The sequence below is a fragment of the Sus scrofa genome, chromosome 4 (genome assembly GCF_000003025.6).
Source record: "Sus scrofa isolate TJ Tabasco breed Duroc chromosome 4, Sscrofa11.1, whole genome shotgun sequence".
In the NCBI taxonomy this organism is placed as follows: Eukaryota; Metazoa; Chordata; class Mammalia; order Artiodactyla; family Suidae; genus Sus; species Sus scrofa.
The window spans coordinates 16169277-16191544 of NC_010446.5; the positions used below are offsets into that span (position 1 = coordinate 16169277).

Consider the following 22268-nt stretch of genomic DNA (forward strand, 5'->3'; position numbering starts at 1 on the left):
TACCTCCACGCCAGCCCAAGGCTCTTTGAAGCAAAAACCTGAGCTGCCAATCCGTCTTGTCCAAATCCAACTCTTGGTGCCCTGGCTCGCTCTACCCCTGTGGCCACGCTTTGAACCAGCCCTGCACAACTTACAGTGGCAGGTTCATTGGTTCCAGGGATACTCTAGTATTGTGCTCTTCCAGGCAGGAGGCATTTTCTTGCCTCTCCCAGAAACATCCGGAATGCCCCCTACCTTCTCCTGAATCTGTCTTTCCTGACTTTCTGGGGAGAGGACCATTCCTGGACACTGGGAAACAGGAGCCCTTGGTCACACCCACTGCCCCGGTGCCGCAGTTTTTACCCATATGTAAATCTTGGCTTATATCAGCCTTTTCTCACATTGCAGAGATTCGAGAAATGGTAATATCAAAGCACTGACTGATCTTTGGAAGAAAGGGGCTCTATTTTCATGATTTTGTCCTCTAGCCCCCTGCCCCCTACCTTCCCAGAATCTTCTAGAATGCGCTGCATAGGCCATACTAGAGCCGGGAAGGCAGGAAAAGGAAAAGGTCTGCAGGGTGAACGGTCTCAGGCCTGGGACCAAACACCGGCAAGTCTTGTCCAAGCGCCTTTAGTTCAAAGGGAAGCAGGCTCAAAGCTTCTAGCTGTTCAAGTGGGGTCCTGGAGGCAGAAACTCCACGAATGCCCCAGCCTTGGCCCCGAGGAGGTCCTTTGGAGGAAGAGACCCCTCAGAAATGAGGCAAGGCCTGGAGAAAGGGCCTCAAGGGGTGGGCCATCCTAGGCACCAGGCCAAGCTGCTCGAGCTGCAGCCGCGTGGACCTGTAGGCGTTGAGGTTGCTGTAAGGAGCAGGCAGGCTGTCGTGGGGCCTTGCGAAGTGGGCCTGCGGGGCCCCCCAAGGGGCGTGATGGGACTGGAACCTGGGAGCTGGAGGTGGGTTTGGGGCCAGGGGGCTGCCGGGCCCCGAGGATGCGGACAGACTCTGGTTCTGGGGGTTGCTGCCCGTCGACTGGCTGCTGAAGGGGTTGGAGGATGTGCGGTCACTGGCAGAGCTGCTGCTGCTGCCGCTGAGGCGGCCGGGCGGGGGGCTGGGGCCTGCTCTGGGCTGGAGCGGTGCAGCCAGCCTGGGCGACTTGAGGCCCATCACGGGCTTGGAGGAGGCGTACAGGTGCCGGAACTCCTCGTCAAATGGCTCCACCGCCTGGCCCGTGAACTTGGAGAGGATGTTCCGGTGCACATGTCCGCAGAGCCAGGAGAAACTGGAGGGGAGAGAGAGAGAGAGTGTGAGGGGTCGGGATCGGGGGGCCTCGGCCCCCCTGCTCTGCAGGGGTCACTCCCATCCCCCCACCTTGCTCCTCAGCTCTGGCTCCTTCCATCCTGGCCAACCCCCTGGGCGGGCAACATGGCTGTCCCCTCCCACAGGTGGCAAAAGCTCCTCGGAGACCGGTAAATGTCTGTGGGTGAACAGTTAAGATGCAGAGCGAATCCTGGGCTCAGGTCAGGGCTCCCTTCTGATGCTCAGATCACGGGCCCTTAGAAGATCCCTGCGGAGGCACACAGGGGCTGAGTGCCAGTGTCTCCAACGCCAGGCTGATTTAAGTCACCCAGCCACTGGGGCCTCAGTGCAGTGTCTCCTCCTGTGACATTCAGGACACCTGCCTCTTCTAACAAATATGGGAAGGCAGAGGCTCTATTCCCACGAAGATCTAAAGGGAGTAGCCTGGTTTTCAGGCAAATGGACCAGGGCGGGGGCGGGTAGAGAACCCTATACTCTTTAGGGAAGGAAAGGAGAATGCAGGGTGAGCCCACAAAACAGGAAAGATGCCACATCAGGGGGTCTGCCCGGACGCCCACGGGAGGGGAGGACGCCCTCAAGCAGAGAACTTGCCCTCCTTCCATTTACGCATTTTAAATGAAAACAAAATGCTCAAGGCCTCCTGATTTAAACAGATTCCTTTCCATCTCTGATGGAAAACTCCCCTCATCTCCCCACTCCCTGCACCCCCCAAAAAAAACCCTTGACAAAGCCTGATAACAGAATAGAACACCCATCAAGAGCCTCAGCTTAGAGATTCCTGGGCCTCTAATAATGGGGACTCAGGTGTGGGGAGCAAGGGGGACAGGATGATCAGAGGGGGACAGGGTCACGGGGGCGGGAGGGACAGAAACAATGCCACCAAGAGTCTCAGCCTCCAGCCCCAGCTGGCCTGTCTTGCCACCAAAAGGCGGCCCCCTTCTGGAGTCCCCTGCTCTTGTGAGGCAGGGCGGTCCCCTGCAAGGTTGGACCCATCCTGGGAAAAACAATGAGGCTTTGTTTGAACAATGAGGCTCCCTCCCAGGAGCCACCCACATACCCGAGAGGCGAGGAGCTGATGCTAAGCCAGCCAGGTGACTGGGAAGGGGGCAAACACTGGGAGAGTGGGAGTCTTGGCTGCAACTGAGAAGTTAGTCACCCTCTACTCCTTGGAATCAGCCTAGATTAGACCAAGCAACTGCGTGCCTTCTCAACAAAGCAGGTCCAAAGGTAGCTTTTCAGGCCCCCACTCCGTCTGCCCCTGCACCCCTGCCTGCCCCACATCCCTTGTGCGTCCCTGCAACACTTGAGTGCCACCCCTCACCCCACTCGATGCGCAGGGGAGCCCCTCCTTGACACCCTCCCTGGCCCTTCATCCTGTGCTCTAGCTTTTACACTTTATCACCACCTATGGTAAGAATTACATTTTGATTTTATTGTTTTTTGCCCCTTAAGTATATAGAATTGACTTAGTCATCATCTTTGGCTCAAGACCCACCCACATCATTGATCTATTAATGGCCCATTTATATTTATTTAGCTTTACTTAGTTATTTGAAATCATCTAATAAGCACCTATGAACCCACCACCTAAAATAAAAAAGCTAGCATCCTGACAATAACCAGCAGCTAACCACAGGGTCCCGCCCAGGAATGCATTTTTCCAGTTTCCCAAAAATAGAGAAAATCATCATCCAGAGTCCTGTGTCCATACTTCCCATACTTTCCTTTTTCTACGATAAAAAAAAAAGTTTTATAGCTTCTCCAAAGTACTGTTGGCCTTCCATGTACTCGAGTACCACATCTGAGGATTCAACCAACCACAGATGGAAAATGTTCAGAAAAAAAAATTTCCAGAAAGTTTCAGAAAGCAAGACTTGAATCTGCCTCGTTGACAACATTTACGAAGCCTTTACATTGTATTAGGTATTATAAGTAATCTAGAGATGATTTAAAGTATGTGGCAGTGGAAACGAATCTGACTAGCATCCATGAGGATGTAGGTTCGATCCCTGGCCTCGCTCAGTGGGTTAAGGATCCGGCATTGCCGTGAGCTGCAGTGTAGGCTGGCAGCTGTAGCCCTGATTTGACCCCTAGCCTGGGAACCTCCATAGGCCACAGGTTGGGCCCTAAAAAGAAAAAAAAGAAAAAATGCCAGGGTAAAGTCACTGTACTGACTGGAAATGAAGATGCAAAGAAATGGTTAAACATGAGGTTGGATGAAGGGTGGAAAGTCATGGAAATCACGATGGGACGAAAGGGAAGATCAAGGTAGTTATGGGGGAAGCACAGCAAGGCCTGTCTGTCCGGACCCCTCCGGCAGTCCCCCAGTCCCTGGAGAAAAGGGTGCTCCCAGCCTTCGGGTACAAGGAAGACAGCTTGAGGGCCCTGTGACCTGCTTCGGGGAGATGGGGGAGGTCAGAGTCCTTCCTGCACCTGCTTCCCAGATTCCTTCAGCTCAAAATGTGTCTTCTGCCAGAGCAGCATGTCCTTGTGTGGGGATGGCACAGCCACACTGCCTTCAGCAGGAAGCCTTCACTTCCCCCGCCCCCACCTTCCCAACCCCCAGCAACCAGTCATGGGACTAGTGGCTTGTGGAGCCATTAAAAAGATTTCCATACATTCGAAAAGGACAGAGAAAGAAATTCTGAAAGAGAAGATGAAGAGGGGTTAACTCTCTCTTCTTTTTTTTTTTTTTTTTTTTGGCTGTGCCTGTGGCCTGAAAAAGTTCCTGGGCCAGGGATAGAACCCATGTCACAGCGGAGTGCAGCAGTGAAAACACCAAATCCTTCACCCACTGTGCCCCCAGGAAACTCCTCTTATTTTCAATAAGGAAAATAACGTTTCTTCGTTTTCATTTGTATTTGCCCTTGGAGTTCATCTTGAAGGGTGACCTTGCCCTTGGGAGGAGCAGAAGGAAGCAGAACCACCTTGTTGAGCTGTGTCAGGCCTTGACCCATCCTTTTGTAAGGATGAAATCCCGGTGACACCACTTTGAGGGAGGCATTAGTCTTCTCCTTGACAGATGGGGGGCTGAGGCACAGAGAGGGTAGGTGATTGGCCCAGGGTCACCAGCTTCCTTGACGAGGCTCTCCAGCTCTCTAGGGCCTCTCAAGAGATGAGGGATAGAGATGAGTGATGAGATTAGTGTGGAGCATCACAAGGAGCTCCCACAAATCACAAAAGCAAAACAGCATGAGGCCAAAGCAGGCGTTTCACCAGGGAAGAAACAGGAAAAGATGCTGAGCAGCATCAGTGATTAGGAAAATGCAAATCAAAGGTTAGGATGCGTTACCATTTTATACCTTTTCAGAAAAAAAGAAGACTGACAATACAAATGAAGGATTTACAAATTTCTACATTGCTGATGGTGTGCAAATCAGTACAGTGACTTTGGAAATATCCTGGCATTTTTCTTTCCTTTTTTTTTTTATTTTTTATTCTTTTTTATTTTTTGGGCTTTTTAGGACGGAACCTGCAGCATATGGAAGTACTCAGGCTAGGGGTCAAATCAGGCCTTTTGAAGGCTCCTATGTCACATAAACTAGTATTAAATAGATTTGTTTGCTGTTAACCTGTGTTTCGTCGTCCACTGCACAGGGCCCCAGCCAGAGGACCCAGAGGGGCATTAGAAAAAAGTTTTCCTCCCTGTACCATGGGTATGGGGTTTCTTTTGAGGGCAATGAAAATGTTTTCAACTAGATAGTGGTGATGGTTACACATACTGTGAATGTGCTAAATGCCACTGAATTGTGCATTTCATGGTTAATTTTTGTTAACGAGAGTTTCACCTTAATAATGAAACCCAGTGAGAGGATTCCTTGGCTATGGTGGACCTCCCCCTCTGGGCTTGGCTCCTGGGGTCCGGGGCAGCTGCCCAGGCACAGCCCAGACCCTTCTCATCCAGGGGGTGACCTTGGTCTAGTGCCACTTGGTTGAGGTCAGAAGTCAAGGTCAGAGGCCAGATGTGGGTTTTGAGGCTGAGCTCCCACCCTGAGCTTGCTGCCCAGAGGCTTTTGTCGCTCTCTGGGGAAAGAACAGCAGGTGAAGAGGTGGCTTTGGCCACATGGGGAGGGGCGCTCACCCCACCTCAGCCTTTTCTGAGCAACCACGGGCTGCATGCAGGTCCCAAGGGTCAGAAACAGACGGGTTCCATTTTCCATAGATGCCCCGATTGAGACAAAAGGGTGAGAAAGAGGCTGTGGCTGGACACACGTGGGTTCGGGGACCTCAGGCTGCCTTGTCTCAGAGCCCCCGGCATGCTACTGCTCCCCACAGAAGGACGGTGCCCCCCACTTCCTTCACTGCAGCCTGGGAGGTGGACAGGGAGGCCAGAGAGGGGCAGCCTGGCCACCAACCCAGGCCATCTCCCTCCCCTGGGTGGGTTATCAGTTATCCACCTAGTTTGACTGCAGCTGCGGCGGGGGGCGGGGGGGGGCTCCTCCTCCATGCCCGCAGCAGGCCCAGTCTGTATCACCTGGGTCTCTACGTAGCTGATGCATGAAGGAAGGAACAGAGGGGTGTGGTAACTTGGTGGAGGTCACCCAGCCAGGGATAGATCTGGGAAGTAAACTTTGATCATCTGCTCTCTAGGCTGGGTTACTGCCACTTCTGGTCCTTGGTGCCAGCCACAGGTCCCATGTAGAGACGTTCCTGACAGGGATACGGAGCGGGGGGCAGGAAGGGGTGGGGGCGGCCACAGAAAGTGACAAGTCATCTTATCTAGGACATGGTGACAGTTTAGCAAGCCCTGGCAACTCTGAAGTGAGAGGAAGGCTGTTTCGGTGTCCTCCAGTCCTTGTGGGGCCCACACATCCCTCTTCCCAGCCAGGGAGGCGTTGCCTGGGCCTGTTCAATGTCATCCCAGCTGTCACCTTTTCAAGTTCTGCCTCTCCTGGGTCCCTTCCTTGAGCTTTGCCAAGGTGCTGGCTGCCTAATAGCAACCTCTTATTGAGCACCTATTGTGTGCTTGGAGCTATGCCACATTTCACAAATTTTATCTCATTGAGCCTCACAATAACCTATGAGGGGAGGTACTGTTACCCCCATTTTGCAGATGAGAAAAGCGATGCTAAAAAGAATTGAATTGCACACTTTAAATGGGTAAATGATCTGGCTATGAATTATATCTCAATGCATTTTTTCTATTAAAATAACTAGGGAGGAGTTCCCATTGTGGCTCAGTGGGTTAAAAATCCAACATAGCATCTGTGAAGATGCAGGTTTGATCCCTGGCCTCGATCAGTGGGTTAAGGATCCAGCGTTGCCATGAGCTGTGGTGTAGGTCACAGACGTGGCTCATATCCGGCATTGCTGTGGCTGTGGCGTAGGCTGGCAGCTGCAGCTCCAATTCCACCCCTAGCCTACAAATTTCCATATGCCGCAGGTGCAGCCGTTAAAAAGGGGGGGGGGGAGTTCCCTGGTGGTCTAATGGTTAGGATTCAGGACTTTCACCACTGCAGTCTGGGGTTCAATCCCTGGTCTGAGAACCGAGAGTCCACATCAAGCTGCTACATGCTGCAGCCAAAAATAAAATAACTAAACATTTTGAAAAGGAAATGGGGCACACACACAACAAAACAAGTTGCATGGCTTTAGAATCACACCTGAGAGATCGGAGGAAGGAAACTGGATTTTATGTCCTACTGCAATACAAAGGGAAACTGAGGCACTTGGAAGGCCTCTCTCTACCCCAAAGTCCTTGCAGGAAGGGTCCAGATTTCCCTCCTTTGCCCAGGCTGGTCCTGCCTCCAGCCTCATGTTTGTGATGAAGCCCCAGCTGTGGCGCAGGAGCCCCTGGGGAGCTGCTGGTGGGTGTATGGGCCTGAGTGGCTGGGGCTGGTCTGCACCACACTCAGCCTTGGCCTTACGAAACCTCAGCAGAAGGCGAAACCCAGCGCTCACCTGTACGATCCACACAGGACATATCTCCAGTCGGAGATGATGAACTTCTCCTGGATTTGGCCGGCGAACTTCCTGCCCGATTTGGCACAGTACACCTCTCCTTCCACGCTCCGGATGGAGATGTTCTGTTGGAAGGGAGGTTAAGGTGTCCTCATGAATCATCTATTTATAGACACGCATTTGTCTAAGAAAACCCCTGGAAGGATGCTCCCCAGAATAAGCAGGGTTAGTGCTAGTTGGTGGGATTATGGACCATTTTTATTTTTTCCTTGTCTGAATTTACTCAATTTTCTTTGTTGTCCTGACATTTGAGCAATGAAAAAAAAAGAAAGGGGCAATGTTAGAATTTAAAGAAAGCAGAAAATAGAAGAAAGATGAGGGCCTGGTACCCATGGAGCCTCAGTCTAGGCTCCCATGGACCACAGAGGGCTGGCAAGGCCAGCCTTGCCCTGTAAGTGGCTTCAGTGACATGACTCCCTGACTCCAAGCCAGGCAGAGGGAAGGCCCACAGCAACCAGAGGGCGCAGCTTCGTGGAGATCCTGATGGACCCTAGATTGTTCTAAGAAAATGTGTGCCCACGACCCAAATCGTGGTCCTGTGTGTCCCCTTCCTCCCCAGCAGCACTGCTGCCCCCGCCCTCAAGCGGGCATCCTTCCTGGAAGTTGAAGGAATGAAAGGGCAGGTGGAATGCAGCAGGTGGCTGGGCGGGCTGTGGGGAGGGCATGCCCAGAGTCTCCAACAGCTCCTCCCCCGCCTCTCCATTAGCTCTGCGAGATGACAGGAGGAGGGCCATGCTGCACTGTCCCCGGGGGTGGTGGGTGTGGCCCACAAGGACAAGGCCTGCACCCACTCTGGGCTGTTTCAGTAGCCCCGTTCGGAAGCTGTACGAGCTAGGTAAAGTCAAGCAGACCCCGTAGTGAGAGGACCTCAGGCCTTTGGCGGCAGAGGGGCCTGGACTCAGCTGCGCTCCGGTCAGTGTGGAAGGGGAGAGGGAGTTGTGGGGTCTCCCAAGGCTGACCTGCCTGAGCTGGGGAGTCACCAAGGGAGCCCTCTGCCTGCTGTTCAGCTGGGTCAACCGGTGACAGCCGTGGGCGGTTTTGCATCTGAACTTGAATTAGCTGCCCCCAGTTTGCCAGGACGAAAGGAACCCTCATCTCTGGGTTTTTCTTTTTCTTGCCAGAAGGAAGTGAGGACTTTGGTTGCGTCCTAGAGGATCAGTCCCCTCTTGGGACCGTGGAGACCGTATCACACGGTCCTGGATGTTGCCCTGCTCTGGAAGGGTATCCACTGGGTCTCCTCCATGAGAGGAGAAGAGGCAGAGCTTGGGCCCCTTTATCCTTCGCAGCCCCAGTGGATCCATGTGAGGTCACGGGGCTATGAGCGGAAGTGAGCAAAATCTCTTCCGGGTCAGGTCCTAAAAGCATCCCCCGGGATCCTCTGCCGTCTCTCTCCCTGCCGCTGTATCTCAGAGGCCAGAGGCTGGGCACTCCTAACGGTGCAAGCTGAGGGAGGGCTGTCTGACGCGGACTTTAGCAAGAAATCAACGTTTATTATGTTAAGCCAAGGAGATGGGAGCCTCCGTTACCACAGTTTAGCATGTTCTATCCTAACGCAAAGTACCTTTCGGATTGTCACGGGCCCTACCTTGAGGTGACTGTCAGAGACCTGGGCTTTGTCACACATCTCCTGGAAGAGCTGCACGCCTCCCTGGTCCAGGAGCACACAGACAAACACCCCGCGCTTGTTGGCCGCCTCCAGAATGTCACAGAAGATCTCCACATCCGTGAACACATCCATCAGGATGGCCAGGACCTGGGGCCAGGGCAGAGGGGCACCAGAAGGGTCAGGGCCAGGTGCTCACTGGTTTCAGCCAAACTCCTGGAGGCCCAGCAAGGGTGGAAGGGCTGGAGGGGGAGGGTCGGGCCAGGCAGGACTCAGGAAGGGCGGGAGAGCCTTGCCTCTGTCCTGACCCCACCTCTCCACCCCAGCAGAGAGCCTCTGGCCTGTCCTCCCACTGCTGGAGTGAAGTTTAAGAGATGTGCCCACACCCCAACCCCAACCTGCCATGTGACCTCATTTGGGAAAAGGGGCTTGGCAGGTGTAAGTAAGACTCTCAAGATGAAAATCTTGGATTTTCCGGTGGGCCCTAAGTCCAATGACCAGGGTCCTTATAAAAGACACCCAGAGTTGTTCTCTGGTGACGAAGCAGGTTAAGGATCCAGTGTTGTCACTGCTGTGGTTCAGGTCACAGCTGTGGTACAGATTTGATTCCTGGCCCTGGAACTTCTGCATGGCGTGGGCATGTCCAGAAGAAAAAAAAAAAAGGAGAGAAAAAGACACCCAGAGGAGAGACAGAGTGAAGAGTTTAAGGTGATGTGAAGATGGAGGCACACATGATTCTTGCAGCCACAAGCCAAGAATCACCTGAGCACAGGCAGCTCGGAGGGGAAGGGTCGAGACTCTCTAGAGCCTCTGGAGGGGAGTGGTCCAGCTGACACCTTGATTTTGGACGTGTGGGCTTCAGAACTGTGAGAGAATAAATTACTGTGTTATGTGTGAGCATTTGTTACCATAGCTCTAGGAAGCTAATCCTGTGGGGAAGCTAATTCAAAGGAAAAGCGGTCTCCTGGGAGGTGGGGGATTTTGGCTCCAACCCTGGTGCTACTGGAGACTCGTCGAGAGCCTGCAGACAAGTCACTTCCCCTCTCTGGGCCTCAGTTTCTTTAGCACTAAGACAATGCACGATAAAAGAGCATTAGATACCATGCAAAATGGATATAACCATAGCTCGGGTTATGCACAAAAGTAAGGATTGTCATTCTTGTCCATAGTTAAAATATGACTATGATTTTATATGCTTTATTTATGAGCAATTGTGGATAATGCCAGAATGTTGTTTTATTTTGTTTGGTTTTTATGGCCGCACGTCTGGCTTATGGAAGTTCCCAGGCTAGGGGCTGAATCGGAGCTGCAGCTGCTGGCCTACACCACAGCCATGGCAACGGCCGATCCAAGCCATGGCCAGGCTGCAGCTCATGGCAAGGCCAGATGCTTAATGCATTGAGCAAGGCCAGGAATCAAAACCGCATCCTCACGAGTGCTGGTTGGGTTCTTAACCTGCTGAGCTACAATGCGAACGCTAAGAATGTTGTTTTAAACCAGGTTCTGGAGGAGGATTAAAATTAGTGCCCGTACCACCATGGACATAAAAAAGAGAGCACGTTTCTTGTTAGGGCCAATCAGCCGGACCAGCGCAGCAGCGTGGGATTGGCTGAGGAGGAGGAGGCCCTTCCCAGGATACCTCGCTGAGGAAGGAAGCTGGGAGCACAGCCTTCCAGGCGGGCTCCAGGCATCTGGAGCTTCAGTGAGGTGGAGGGGCCCAGCCAGGGGGCTGCTGTCTGCCAGGGCAGTTCCCACTGGCCAGGGCCATCCTGCGGGGGACCTCAGAACCTGGCTGAGCATCCCTCACTACCTGCCAGGACGTGAGTTCCTCCTGGGCTGGAAATCCTGCAGCTTTGGGACCGGGAGGGGGTGGGTGGGGAAAGGGGACTTGGCTCCTGGGGATGGGGGGCACCAACCCTGTTGAAACCGGTTTTGGAAGGGGGCACTTAGCACCCCATTCCTCCCCCGCCCCCGCTCAGCAGCTCTTATCAGAGGGACAACCAGAGATCTTGCTCTGGGGACCCTGGTACTGTTCACGCCCCAGAATCCGGTTCTCAGGGGTGGGGAGGGGACCATCTCATCAGCTCCCTGGGGGTGGGGAGGGCAGGGTTGTGTAGTTTCTGCTCAGGTTTCTTGCTGTGTCCCATCCCTTGAATGCACCCCCCAATTTTGCACCCCTGCGTGCTCCCATCCCCACTCCTCCACCTCCCCTCCCCCACCTCCCTCACCAACCTCCCTGAGAGCTGAGAAATTTTCTTTTCTGCAAGTTACAGAGAGAGGAAGAGGGGTGGCGGGGAACAGGAGGTTTGCCTGCTCAAGTTCTCTGCCTCGCTGGTCTCGGGACCCCTTTACACTCTTGAAAACTATTGAGGATTCCAAAGAGCTTTGCTGTAGGTGGATTATAACGATGGAGATTTATCCTATTAGAAACTTAAACTGAGAAAAGCATTTAATGTTTGTAAGGTATTTAAAAATACTAACACTCATTACCCAAAATGATCTTAAACCCATTACATGTTAACATAAATAACAATTTGCAAGCAAAGATAAGCTATACTTTCCAAACAACAACAACAACAAAATGCAGTGAGCAGAGTGGTGTTAGTTTACAGTTTTGCAAATCTCCGTGGTGTCTGGCTTAACAGGAGACAGCTGGTTCTCATAGCTGCTGCTTCTACAGCAATCTGTCGTGATGAGCAGTTGGGGAGGAAGTATATACAGATAAGCCGGCCTCACACAGATGAGCGGTTAGAAAGGGCAGGACCTCACGGAGCTGCTGGAAGGCTCTTGGAAACCCTCAGGGATCCTGGCCCACACTTGGAGGAATGGGTTATTCATGTTTTCTGTATTTTATGAAGCTTCGACATCCCGGGGCGGGCTGATTAGTAGAAATAACAAATACCTTGCCTGGGAGCAGTCTCTGAGACGCACACCAGGCCATGCATCCAGAGCCCAGGCCCAGCCTTCCTTTGTGTAACTCGCCCAAATCCGGACAGCATTCCCCCTGCCGGCCCTAAATCACCCCAGTGTTGGGTACAAGACAACCAGGGACCACCTGCGGCCTAGAGCCTCCTGCAATTATTCAAACTAGCTAATCCTAAACTGTTCAGCAAGCCCTGACTTGCCTTTCCTGCAAAACCACAAGAAAGGCTTGGGCCCCTGTGTTCCCCCTGCTCCTTCTGCCCCTGAGCAGCCCGGGGCTCCCGTGCGGACCTGCAGAGTGTGGGTGCCTCCTGCTCCCAGGGAACTGTGAGTGAAAACCTCTTCCTGGCAGTCAATTCCACACAGCAGGTCTCCCCGCCTCCAGGGGATCCAGCCCCATCGTCCTCTTGACCTTGGCATCGGACACTCCCTAGGCCTGGAATTCCTTTCCCTCCCCTCTCTGCCCGGCAAACGCTTACTCAGCCTTTGAGACTCAACTCCTCCGAGGCCACCTCTTCTGTGAAGCTTGTCTTAGTCACCCTTCCCGCCGCTTCCAGGCACAGAGGGTTGCTCGGGCTCAGCGCTGCCACCTACCAGAGTCCTCTTCCCCGAAGGCAGGTGGCCTCTGGTTCTGTTCTACCCTCTGGGTACAGGGCCAGGCCAGTGAATGAGAGTCGGTGGAGTAAAGACATGAGAGCGTGAAGGGAAAGAGAGAAGGCCTGTCTCTTGGGGAGTGGAAGCGGCTCTGGGAACCCCCAGCAGGCCGATCTCTGGCCTCACTCAGTGGGTTAAGGCTCCAGTGTTGCCATGACCTGTGGTATAGTTCTCAGATGTGGCTTGGATCTGGCCTTGCTGTGGCTCTGGCATGGGCTGACAGCTATAGCTCTGATGAGACCCGTAGCCTGGGAACCTCCACATGCTGCAGGTGTGGCCCTAAAAAAAGAAAAAAAAAAAAAAAAAAAAAAAAGACAACTTAGCACTAACAAAGCCAGAGCTTCCCATAGGCTAAGAGGAGCTGAAAATTCTTCCTCTGGGGTAAAATCTTCTGATTTTTAAGTGTTGTCCTAAATTTATAACATCCTGTGTTGATAAAGCAAAGGACATGAGCAGGCCTTAGAGCCACAGAGACAAAGAGAGGACACCTCCCTGGGTGGAGTGGGGGCCAGGGGATGAGGTTGCACAAGCCCTCACCCGGCTTCTTCCTCCGTGGTTGAGAATTCCCCCAACACAGGCCGGCAGCCCTCGGGAGAGTGCGGCACTTTAGCACAGAGAGACCAGAGGCAGCCCACTTAGGCACAGGCCCTGGGAGCTGGAAGGGACCTTAGTCCAGTGTGGATCTGGGGCCTGGGGCGGTCAAGGGACTTGCCCTGGGTTGGGGGCAGCTTGCCCCTGGCAGTGCAGGCGCTCCTGGCTGCCTGCCTGTGCCCATCTGTCAATTCCTGATGCCGCCTTGTCGGAGGAACAGAAAACACTGCTCTGAAGTAGCCCAGAAAAAGCTGATGCTCCGCCCCTTGTTATCTTCTATTTTATTCTTCAGAACTCTGCTCCCTCCCTCTCTGTCTGAGCACAGTCTCCCCACCCCTGCTGGCTTCTTTTGGAGCCATAGATTTCACACAGTATTGGACTTGGAAGGGGATTTTGTCATGAGTGGGATCTTAGCAGAAAATGGGCTTAAATATCAGGGGTTTTTTTTTTTTTTTTTTTTTTTTTTGTCTTTAAGACCACACCCACAGCATATGGAGGTTCCCAGGTTAGGGGTCCAATCGGAGCTAGAGCTGCTGGCCTACACCACAGCCACAGCAATGCCAGATCCAAGCTGTGTCTGAGACCTACACCACAGCTCACGGCCCCTCCAGGTTCTTAACTCACTGAGTGAAGCCAGGGATCGAGCCTGCATCCTCATGGATACTAGTCGAGTTTGTTACTACTGAGGCACGACAGGAACTTCTTGGGCTTCTTTTATTTTATTATTATTTTTTTGGCCATGCCCACAGCATACAGAAGTTCTCGGGCCAGGGATAGAACCTTCACCACAGAAGCAACCCAAGCCGCTACAGTGACAATGCCAGATACTTAACCCACTGGGCCACAAGGGAACTCCCTTGAGATCTTTTAAACGTAACAAAATAAATAATTTCAGTGATGAGAGAGAGACTCTTTACAGATGACAAATTCCTTTCCCTGGAGTCCATTCTCACCCCAGGGGTGTCCATAGCCCTGTGCTGAATCGTCATTTTGTGTACCGCAGGTAGAATGATCTGGAGCCCCTCCCCCATTCCCCAGCTGACAGTGGGCAGCCCCTCTGGCCCCACAATTCCAGGAACATTGGGAAAACTCCTGACCAAATGCCAGTCCCGGTGCCTGAAATTCTACCAGCCAAACTCTGGCCTTGAAAGATTTTTCTTCTTCTAAACTCACTTATGGAAATAAACATTCTGGAGAAGGAGAAACCTCCGCTGCCTGCTCTGTCTCCTGCCTGACTGCCAGCTAGATTCAGGTACTGCAGGGTCATGGGTGGGCAGACAGGTCTAAGCCAAGCCTGAGAGGGAAAGGGACAAGCTTGAGCCCAGCAGGGTGGCCCCTTCATTTGGAAGCACGGAGGCGAGGTGCCTCATCTAGCTTGGTGAGATCAGGAAAGGCTTCCTAGGAAAAGGGCTTCAGTGTTGGGTCCTGAGACGGAGCAGGTGTAGTGGGAGGAAACGAGGAAGGCAGAGAAGTGAGGGAAAAGGCAGAGGGAAAAGCATGTGCAAAGGCCTCAGGACAGAGCCTGGGGGGTCTGAGAACCTGTAGGTCCCTCAGGATTGTGTGGCCTGGCAGAAAATGGGATAGGAGCTGGCGAGGTTATGAGCCTTGCTGTGGAGTCTGCTCTTCCCACTGGGGGCACGTGGGAGCCATTGAAGCCTCTAAGCAGGGAAAGGACCCAGTTAGATTTGAAATAGAGAAAACTCATCTCTGGCAGCCTAGAGACGAGGTGGTTAGGGATCCAGAGGGAAAAGGAGGGTTAGCTGGGATTGCAGGAGTTCCAGGGGTGGCGGCCTGGACCTAGATTGTGACAAATGGGATCAGGACGTCAGCGACCTAGGGCCAGGCACAGAGTAACATCCCTGGCTCCATCCTAAGCCCCAGTCCTCTGGGGTCCATCCCTTAGAGCAGGACGCACCCCTGTCTCCTCTTCTCCACCAGCGCCCCTTCCTCCCCACCTGCGCGGCCCAGGAGAGACAGGCTCTGCCATCGCTACCTGGCTGGTCCGGGTGATGCAGCGGCGGACCAGGTCCCTGAGGTTGTTGTGCTTGTCCGTCTGGAAGTACACGGTGGCGCTGGACTTTTCCTTCAGGTAGGGCTTCTCGGCCGCGGCCCAGGTGTGCAGCAGGGCCGGCTCGCTGCCCTCCGAGGCCACGGGGAAGTAGGTACCTGATTGCAGGGAGCAGGAGTCCAGTCCCTTGGAGCCTGCCTCGGCCCCTCCCGGGAGCTCGGGGGTACAGGGGGGGTCCTTCGCCTGGGCCTGGATGTACTGGGCCTCCACCGAGGACAAGAAGTCCACCTCACCTTCCTGGCTGAGCACCTGCCAGTAGGCCTCAGGACCCCCATCCAAAAGGGCATCTGTGGCCAGCCGGGCACTCTCATTGTCGCTAAAGTCAGCTCTGGCCGGCCGGACCCACTGGCTCTTGACATCCTCCAGGCGTTTCTGGATCTTGCCCACGTGCCTTGCCCGGCTCATGCTGCCTCTCCCTGAGTTGCGGGGAAGTGGCCGTCACCTGAGCTCTTCCTGATGTCAAGGGCAAGCAGGCCACGCCACCCAGGAGGAACAGGACTCCCGGCACTTCTAGAAAGCACCCGCTCCCAGCACTGGTGTGTGGCCAGCATTCAAGAGGACCAGCTCCAAGGAAGTGATTTACCGCTGTCCTGAGCAGTGCTTCATAGGATCACCATCCACAGCCAGGGGTTGGCTTATCTTGGGGGACACCCACCCTGCCCGCGGGCCAGGAGGGCTGGCTCAGTCACGCCTGAGCACACTCAGCCTGGGAGACTTCCTCTCCTCCCAGCTCACCTGGGCGGCTTTCCAGCTTGTTGTGCAATTCTCCCAGGACCCTGGGGCCTATTTACAAAGCAGCCTGGCTCTCCCAGCACCATCACCCCCATGCCTTGGGTCCCCTCCAGGGCTCCTCGGTTGGGATGCTGATTGGTTCAAAGACAAGTATGTCCCTTTCGGGGCCCCTGAGATCTGCCTTCATCCTGTCTCCTTTGACAAGGGAAGCTGGATGGCCGCCAGGCAGAACTGTTCACCAGGCACTCCTCCTTTCTCTTGGTAACTCCCCAAGCTCCCGGCCTTCCCCATTCTCTGGAAAGGTCCTCTCTCCCATCTCTCTCTCCTGTTGTGTTTGCCACAATTGCACTGGAACAGAGCCCCCAGAGAGGTTCCATTTCTGGGGCTGTGCTCACCCGCTGGAAGCAGCTGCTTGAATATGGTCTTGAGAAGAATCTGCGGTTGTGCCAGGGGCCCTGGACCGATGAGATGGGTCTGTCTTGGTGTTGGAGGGGCAGGTGGCCACAGGCATGTTTGAGGCAGATGAACCTCGAATGGAGAAGCCGTGTTTTCTTTCCAGACCAGGGCATGGTCAATGCTGTGTCCATGGAATGCATGGTCTAGAGTCCCAGCTGCCTTTGGGTTCTTCCAGAAGCAAACTCTGAGACGGGGATTTGCGTACGAGTAGCTAACTGGGAAGTGATCCCAAGAAGCACTTACAGGGGAGCAGAGACGTGAAGGAGGAAGGGCAGGGTGCCGCTGCAGGGCCTGGTAAGGAGCAGGTCACTGTCGTTGCACGTTCACATCTGGCTTTGTGAATATCTGAGGTTCGGTCCTGCCCAGGACCTCTAGGAGGTGGTATAGAACACACATCTCAAATTTTCCAATCCAAAGGGTGAGAAAGCTTTGGAATTTATCTACTAGCCTCTATTTTCTTTTTCTTCCTTTTTTTTTTTTTTTTTTTTTTTTGGCTGCGCCTGAGGTGTGTGGGATTTCCTGGGGCAGGGATCAAAACTTCGCCACGGTAGTGGCCCAAGCCACTGCAGTGACAACACTGGATCCTTAACCCGTCTACCAGAATCTATTGATGGTTGGTTGAGGGCTGCTCTGGGGGCCACACTAGCTCCCCAGCCCTGACGGCCTGCCCTGTGGGCTCACCAAGCACAGCCCTGGAGCCCAAGAAAGGCTTCAGGCAGAGCATCGCAGCTACACGTACTGTGTGTGAGACTGTTGGAGGGGTGAGGGCTACTGAGATACGAGCAGGGGCCTGAAAATAAGCCAGGAAAGTAGGATGGCAGGTCTTCAAACATCTGGTACATGGTAGAGGCAGATGTCTCTCTGTGCCGTATCTTCTTTTGGGAGGAAAATGCTAGAAGCATCTGTAGCGCCATGGAAGCTGTGGCCCCAGAGGCTCAGTCTGGGAGTAGAACAGTGTTTTTAAAATCATGGTCTGGGGAGTTCCTGATGTGGCTCAGTGGAAACGAATCTGACTAGCATCCATGAGGACGCAGGTTTGACCCCTGGCCTCTCTCAGTGGGTTAAGGATCCGGTGTTGCCGTGAGCTGTGGTGTAGGTCACAGACGCAGCTCGGATCTGGTGTTGCTGTGGCTGTGGTGTAGGCTAGTGGCTACAGCTCCGATTCGACCCCTAGCCTGGGAACCTCCATATGCTGTGAGTGCGGTCCTAAAAAGACAAAAAAATAAAAATAAAAAAAAAAGGCACAGTCCTGGGAGTTTCTGTTGTGGCTCAGCGGGTTATGAACACAACTGGTATCTGTGAGGATGCAGGTTCAATTCCTGACCTCACTCAGTGGGTTAAGGATCTGGCATTGACTGTGGCTGTGGTGTAGGTCTCAGCTACAGTTTCGATTCAGTCCCTAGCCTGGGAACCTCCATATGCCACGGGTGTGACCCTAAAAAAAAAAAAAAAAAACACTATCTGGCCCTAAATGTCAATAGTGCCCAGGCCTAGTGGGTGGCTGGCCCTCACCCATATGGGAGGTCCAGTCCCCTGCCTTTGTTCAGCCCGTCCGCCCGGCTACGTCCTTGCTTCCACCATCACAATTTAGTCACATCCTCCTCAGCATTCCAGGTCTCTCCTCCTGCCCATCTGCGGGAGGGATGCTTTCCTAACAATTCCCAACAGCTGGAATTGCTCCTCCTCTGAGCCTGCACAGTGCTTCTAGAACGTGCCTCCGTCAGCCTTGTACTAGCGAGGGCGGCACTGTCTCATCGCCCCACTGCCTTTAATTCCTTGAGTGATGCAATGGCCAAAAGCTCCCTTTGGCATCAGGCACAACTGGGTTCAGACTGTGCCTATGATAACAGGTGACCTTGGGTAGGCACCTTAGAGGACCTCCCCGAACTTCACGTTTCTGTCCATATAATCACAGCTCCCACTTTGGGAACATGGCTTAACTGCCAACTGCTGCTTTACATGCTCTGCATGTGTTAACTCCTTCACTCCTCCGAGCAGCCCTCTGAGGAAGGGTGATGACCATTTGTCTCGTGGATAAAGGAAATTAAAGCATAGAGGTGACCTGACTACCAAGGTCACCTGGCCGGGAAGCAGCAGTGCCAGGAGCCACAGATGGGTGGTCTAGTCCCAGAGCCGCCCTGGTAACCACAGCGCCTTCTCCCTCTTTTATGGGGTGAACCTCAAAGGCTGTGAGATCTCAGGGAGGAGGCCTGTGTCATAAGTGACCCCATCTTGCCCAGTTTCTGCTCCGCTCTTCAGCCTGAGACAGCACCAACACATTTTCTAGAATTTTTTTTTTTTTTTGCTTTTTAGGGCCACGTTCTTGGCATGAGGAGGTTCCCAGGCTAGGGGTTGAATTGGAGCTGCAGCTGCCAGCCACACCAAAGATCCGGGCCTCATCTGCGACCGACACCACAGCTCAGAGCAACGCCGGACCCTTAACTCACTGAGTGAGGCCAGGGATCGAACCTGCGTCCTCATGGAGGCTAATCGGATTCGTTAACCACTGAGCCATGAAGGGAACTCCTAGAATATTGTTGGTTTTGTATGATACACTGCATCCAGTCATAGTGCTGGAATGTTTTATAAAACTGAGACATGGGGAGGTTAAGTCAGTCCCTTAAGGGCCCAAAGCAGAGCCCGGATTGGGTTCGTCTCCACAGTTCCTCTCTGCACCCAGGCTCTGCAATTGCTAGTTTAAGGGAAAAACCTCCTGCTTTAGATTGTCAGCAATTTATGGTGGGGGGTGGGGGGACAGGCAAGGCATGATTTAGCTTCTTGGCACCCCCAGCGCCTATCCCACTTTGGGGCTGGCACGTAGTAGGCAATCAGTGTTTGTTAGGTGAATAAACAGCTCAGAGTTCCTGGGGCAGAGGCCAGCTGACACAGGCAGAAGGTACCCAGCTAGGATTCCAGAGTGTGTCTGTGGGGTGGCTGGCCCGAGAGCAGGGATGTGGGCCCAGGAACCTGCGTGCCTCTTTGACCTCAAGGAGCAGCTGCCACCCTCTCCCTGCCGCATCCCCATCAAGGCCTGCAGCAACATGAAGATTGTATAGTCTCATTACCCAGTGACCCAAGACGTGCAATTAAGTTGAAAATTAGTTGGCATAATTAATTAGACAGGTAAATAGCTCCCTGTCAACACCAATCAATCCATTCTGCATATAATCAGCTCCGTGCAGGCAGGCAAGGAGCTCACGCTGCTGCTGCTCTTGCTGGCAGGCGAAGATATATATAGAGTGAGAGGGGAAACTGGACAGGGGGTCCAGCCAGGTACCCTATGCCCCATCCGCCACCCAGTCCTACAACTGCTTTTCATGGGAGCAACCACCCAGCAGGTCCATTCCTTGGCCCCATTAAAGCTTCATTCCCAGGGGCCAATGACAGCAAAATCCCTTTGCTCCCTCAAGTTTCCTGCTTTTGAGTTCCTGGTCCATAGTTCAAGATTTCTGTTGTACATGAAAACCTCAGGAGCTCACTTTTTTTTTTTTTTTGGCTAGTAAATCTGCAGAAGCTTTTTACAAAATTAAGGTAGAACTTAGATACAGTTAAAATTTGCCCTGGTTACTGTGTAGATTTGAGTCTAGAGGAAGGTATACAGTTGTATAACTGTAACTGCATAGGACCCTATGGGGTCTTCCTGGGACAGACCCCTGTGTCCTCCACCTGCCTCTTGTTTGTAGAAAAACTTTAGCTTCCTAGATCTTCCCCAAGTTCCAAAGAATAAATCTTATCAAAGAAGTGAGAAAATGCAAAAGCAAAGCAAAACAGTCAAGACAAAAATAATAGTTTAGCCATTTAACAAAGTCAAGGACCTCTACCTCGTCCTCAAGGGCTGTAGGTCATATTCTGAGCCATATCCTTTGATCTACTTTGCAGTGACTGAAACCCCCATTAGGTGGAAGAAGTTAACTCCATGCTGCCCACAAGCATGTAGCCTCCAAACCAGTTGGAACCAGAAGGTTGATGTTGACTCCTGATGACCTCGCCACCAAGCAATCAGAAGAAGGTCTGAGCGGATCACCCACCCTGACACCCGCCTCCCTCCCCCTGTCTTTAAAACCTTTTCCTGGAAGCCACTGGGGAGCTTGGGTCTTAAAGGCACTAGCTGCCTGGACTCCTGGCTGGGCGTTCTGTACTTTCCTTCCCCACACCCTGGTGTCAGTAGATTGGCTTCACGGCACATGGGCGAGGGGACCCAAATTTGGTTCCATAACATAACCACCAGCACAATCAAGATGTAGGATATCTCCATCACTGCCAAAAAGTCCCCATTTTCTTCTGTAGTTAACTACTTCCCCCACCCCCAACCCCTGGGAACTACTGATCAGTTATCGTTCCCAAAAGTTTTGCCTATTCCAGAATGTCCTATAAATGGGATCATATAGTGTGAGCCTTTTGAGTCTGGCTTCTTTCTCTTAGCAAAATATACTTGGGATACCTTCATATTGCGCCCCTGCTTAAGTCCTTTTTTTTGGCTGAGTAGTGTTTTCTTGCATGGATATAACATACTTTGTTTATCCCTTTCTTTGTTGAAAAACATTTAGTTACTTCCAGTTTGGGGCTTTTATGAATAAAGCTGCTGTAAATACTCTATAGAGTTTTTCGTATGAACATAAGTCTTTATTTCACTTAGATGAATACCTGGGAGTATAGCTGGGGGATTGCTGGGTCTATGGTAGGTGTATAGGTAACTTATAAGAAACTGTCAAACTGTTTTCTAAGATCCTGTACCATTTTACGTGCCCACGACTCATGCAGGAGACTTCTGCTAGCTCCACATCTTCGTTGGTGCATAGACTTTACAAAATGATAATATCCACTGCTGGTGACAGCTGCATAGTTCATGAGACCCAATGCAAAATGAAAACAAGGAGGCCCCTTGTTTAAAGCAAAAGGAAAAAGTATCATTAATGGTATTAAAATAGATTTTCCTTTCTTCTGCAGTCTTTCATTTTCTCATGGTATTTATTATTGGCTATTTAATGTTTTAAGAAAAATTAAAATTTAAAATTATTACCATGGGAGTTCTCTTGTGGCACAGTGGGCTAAGGATCTGGTCACTGCTGTGCCTCGGATCCATGCTGTGGCATGGGTTCGATTTCTGGCCTGCAAACTTTTGCATGCCACGGGAGTGGTCAAAAATGAAAAATAAAATAATTAGCATGAACTTTACTATTCATTTTTATATTGTGCAATGCCATTTTAAATGCAAATACGAGAACTTCCCCCCCCACCCCACCCCTTTCAGCCACTCCTACAGCATATGGAAGCTCCCAGGCCAGGAGTTGAATCCAAGCAGCAGCTGGGCCACAGCTATAACAAGGCCAGATCCTTAAAGTACGGCATCACAGTGGGAACTCCCAAGAGCTCTTAACTTGTATATAGAATCACTGAAATTATATGATCTGTATTTTGTTTGCACATGCATGTGTATTTTGTTCGTGGGCGTGTATTTTGTTCTTTTCAGAAAGTGGCAATGCTGCAGGTTGCCACATGGTCAGAACCTGCCCGAGGGAGCCATCAGGCTGGTGGGTGGAATCAGGACCTTTCCTCCAAGCTGGGCTGGGAAACTCTTCCTCTGTCTCCTTTCTTCTGAAAATAACTCTATTGGCTTTTGCCCTTTGTTTTATGCGTACGACGTGTTCATCCTAATCTACTGGAAAAAACAAGCAAAAATAAATAAAATTCATTAAAAGAAAAAATCAATCTTCCATACCCATTCCGCTAGTCATGGGAATTGTTAGCATTTTATTGTGTCTTGTGTCAAGAGCGTAGATTAGATCCTGCAGAACCCACTACAACCTCTCTCTTTTGTGCTTTCCCCTATTTAAGAAGTTCAAAACGCCCTTTCCCACGCCTCCCAAAAGCCAGAGTTATGCGTGGGACCCAGGCTTTGACAGCAGGAGCACCCTCACAGGACCTGGAAGCTTCTTCAGCAACAGCAGGTTTTGTTTTTGTTTTTGTTTGGTTTTTGCCTTTTT

The 22268-nt window shown here is 52.2% G+C and overlaps 1 protein-coding gene and 1 long non-coding RNA gene across 3 annotated transcripts; one reads left to right on the plus strand and one right to left on the minus strand.

Annotated features, from left to right (window-relative positions):
- Nucleotides 421–16739, minus strand: FAM83A (family with sequence similarity 83 member A). The gene is made up of 4 exons (XM_001928753.4): nucleotides 15022–16739; nucleotides 8844–9011; nucleotides 7199–7323; nucleotides 421–1259 (listed from the first exon to the last, which is right to left on the minus strand). The coding sequence occupies exons 1-4, from the start codon at nucleotides 15499–15501 to the stop codon at nucleotides 731–733; spliced, it is 1302 nt and encodes a 433-aa protein (XP_001928788.1). The 5' UTR covers nucleotides 15502–16739; the 3' UTR covers nucleotides 421–730.
- Nucleotides 9003–22268, plus strand: LOC110260226. Of its 2 annotated transcripts, XR_002343121.1 has the most exons (5): nucleotides 9003–10681; nucleotides 14032–14280; nucleotides 14967–15117; nucleotides 20164–20293; nucleotides 22120–22268. It is a non-coding gene; the product is annotated as an uncharacterized LOC110260226 (long non-coding RNA). The 2 variants fall into 2 exon arrangements; XR_002343120.1 differs by lacking the exon at nucleotides 22120–22268 and having other exon boundaries at nucleotides 20164–21257.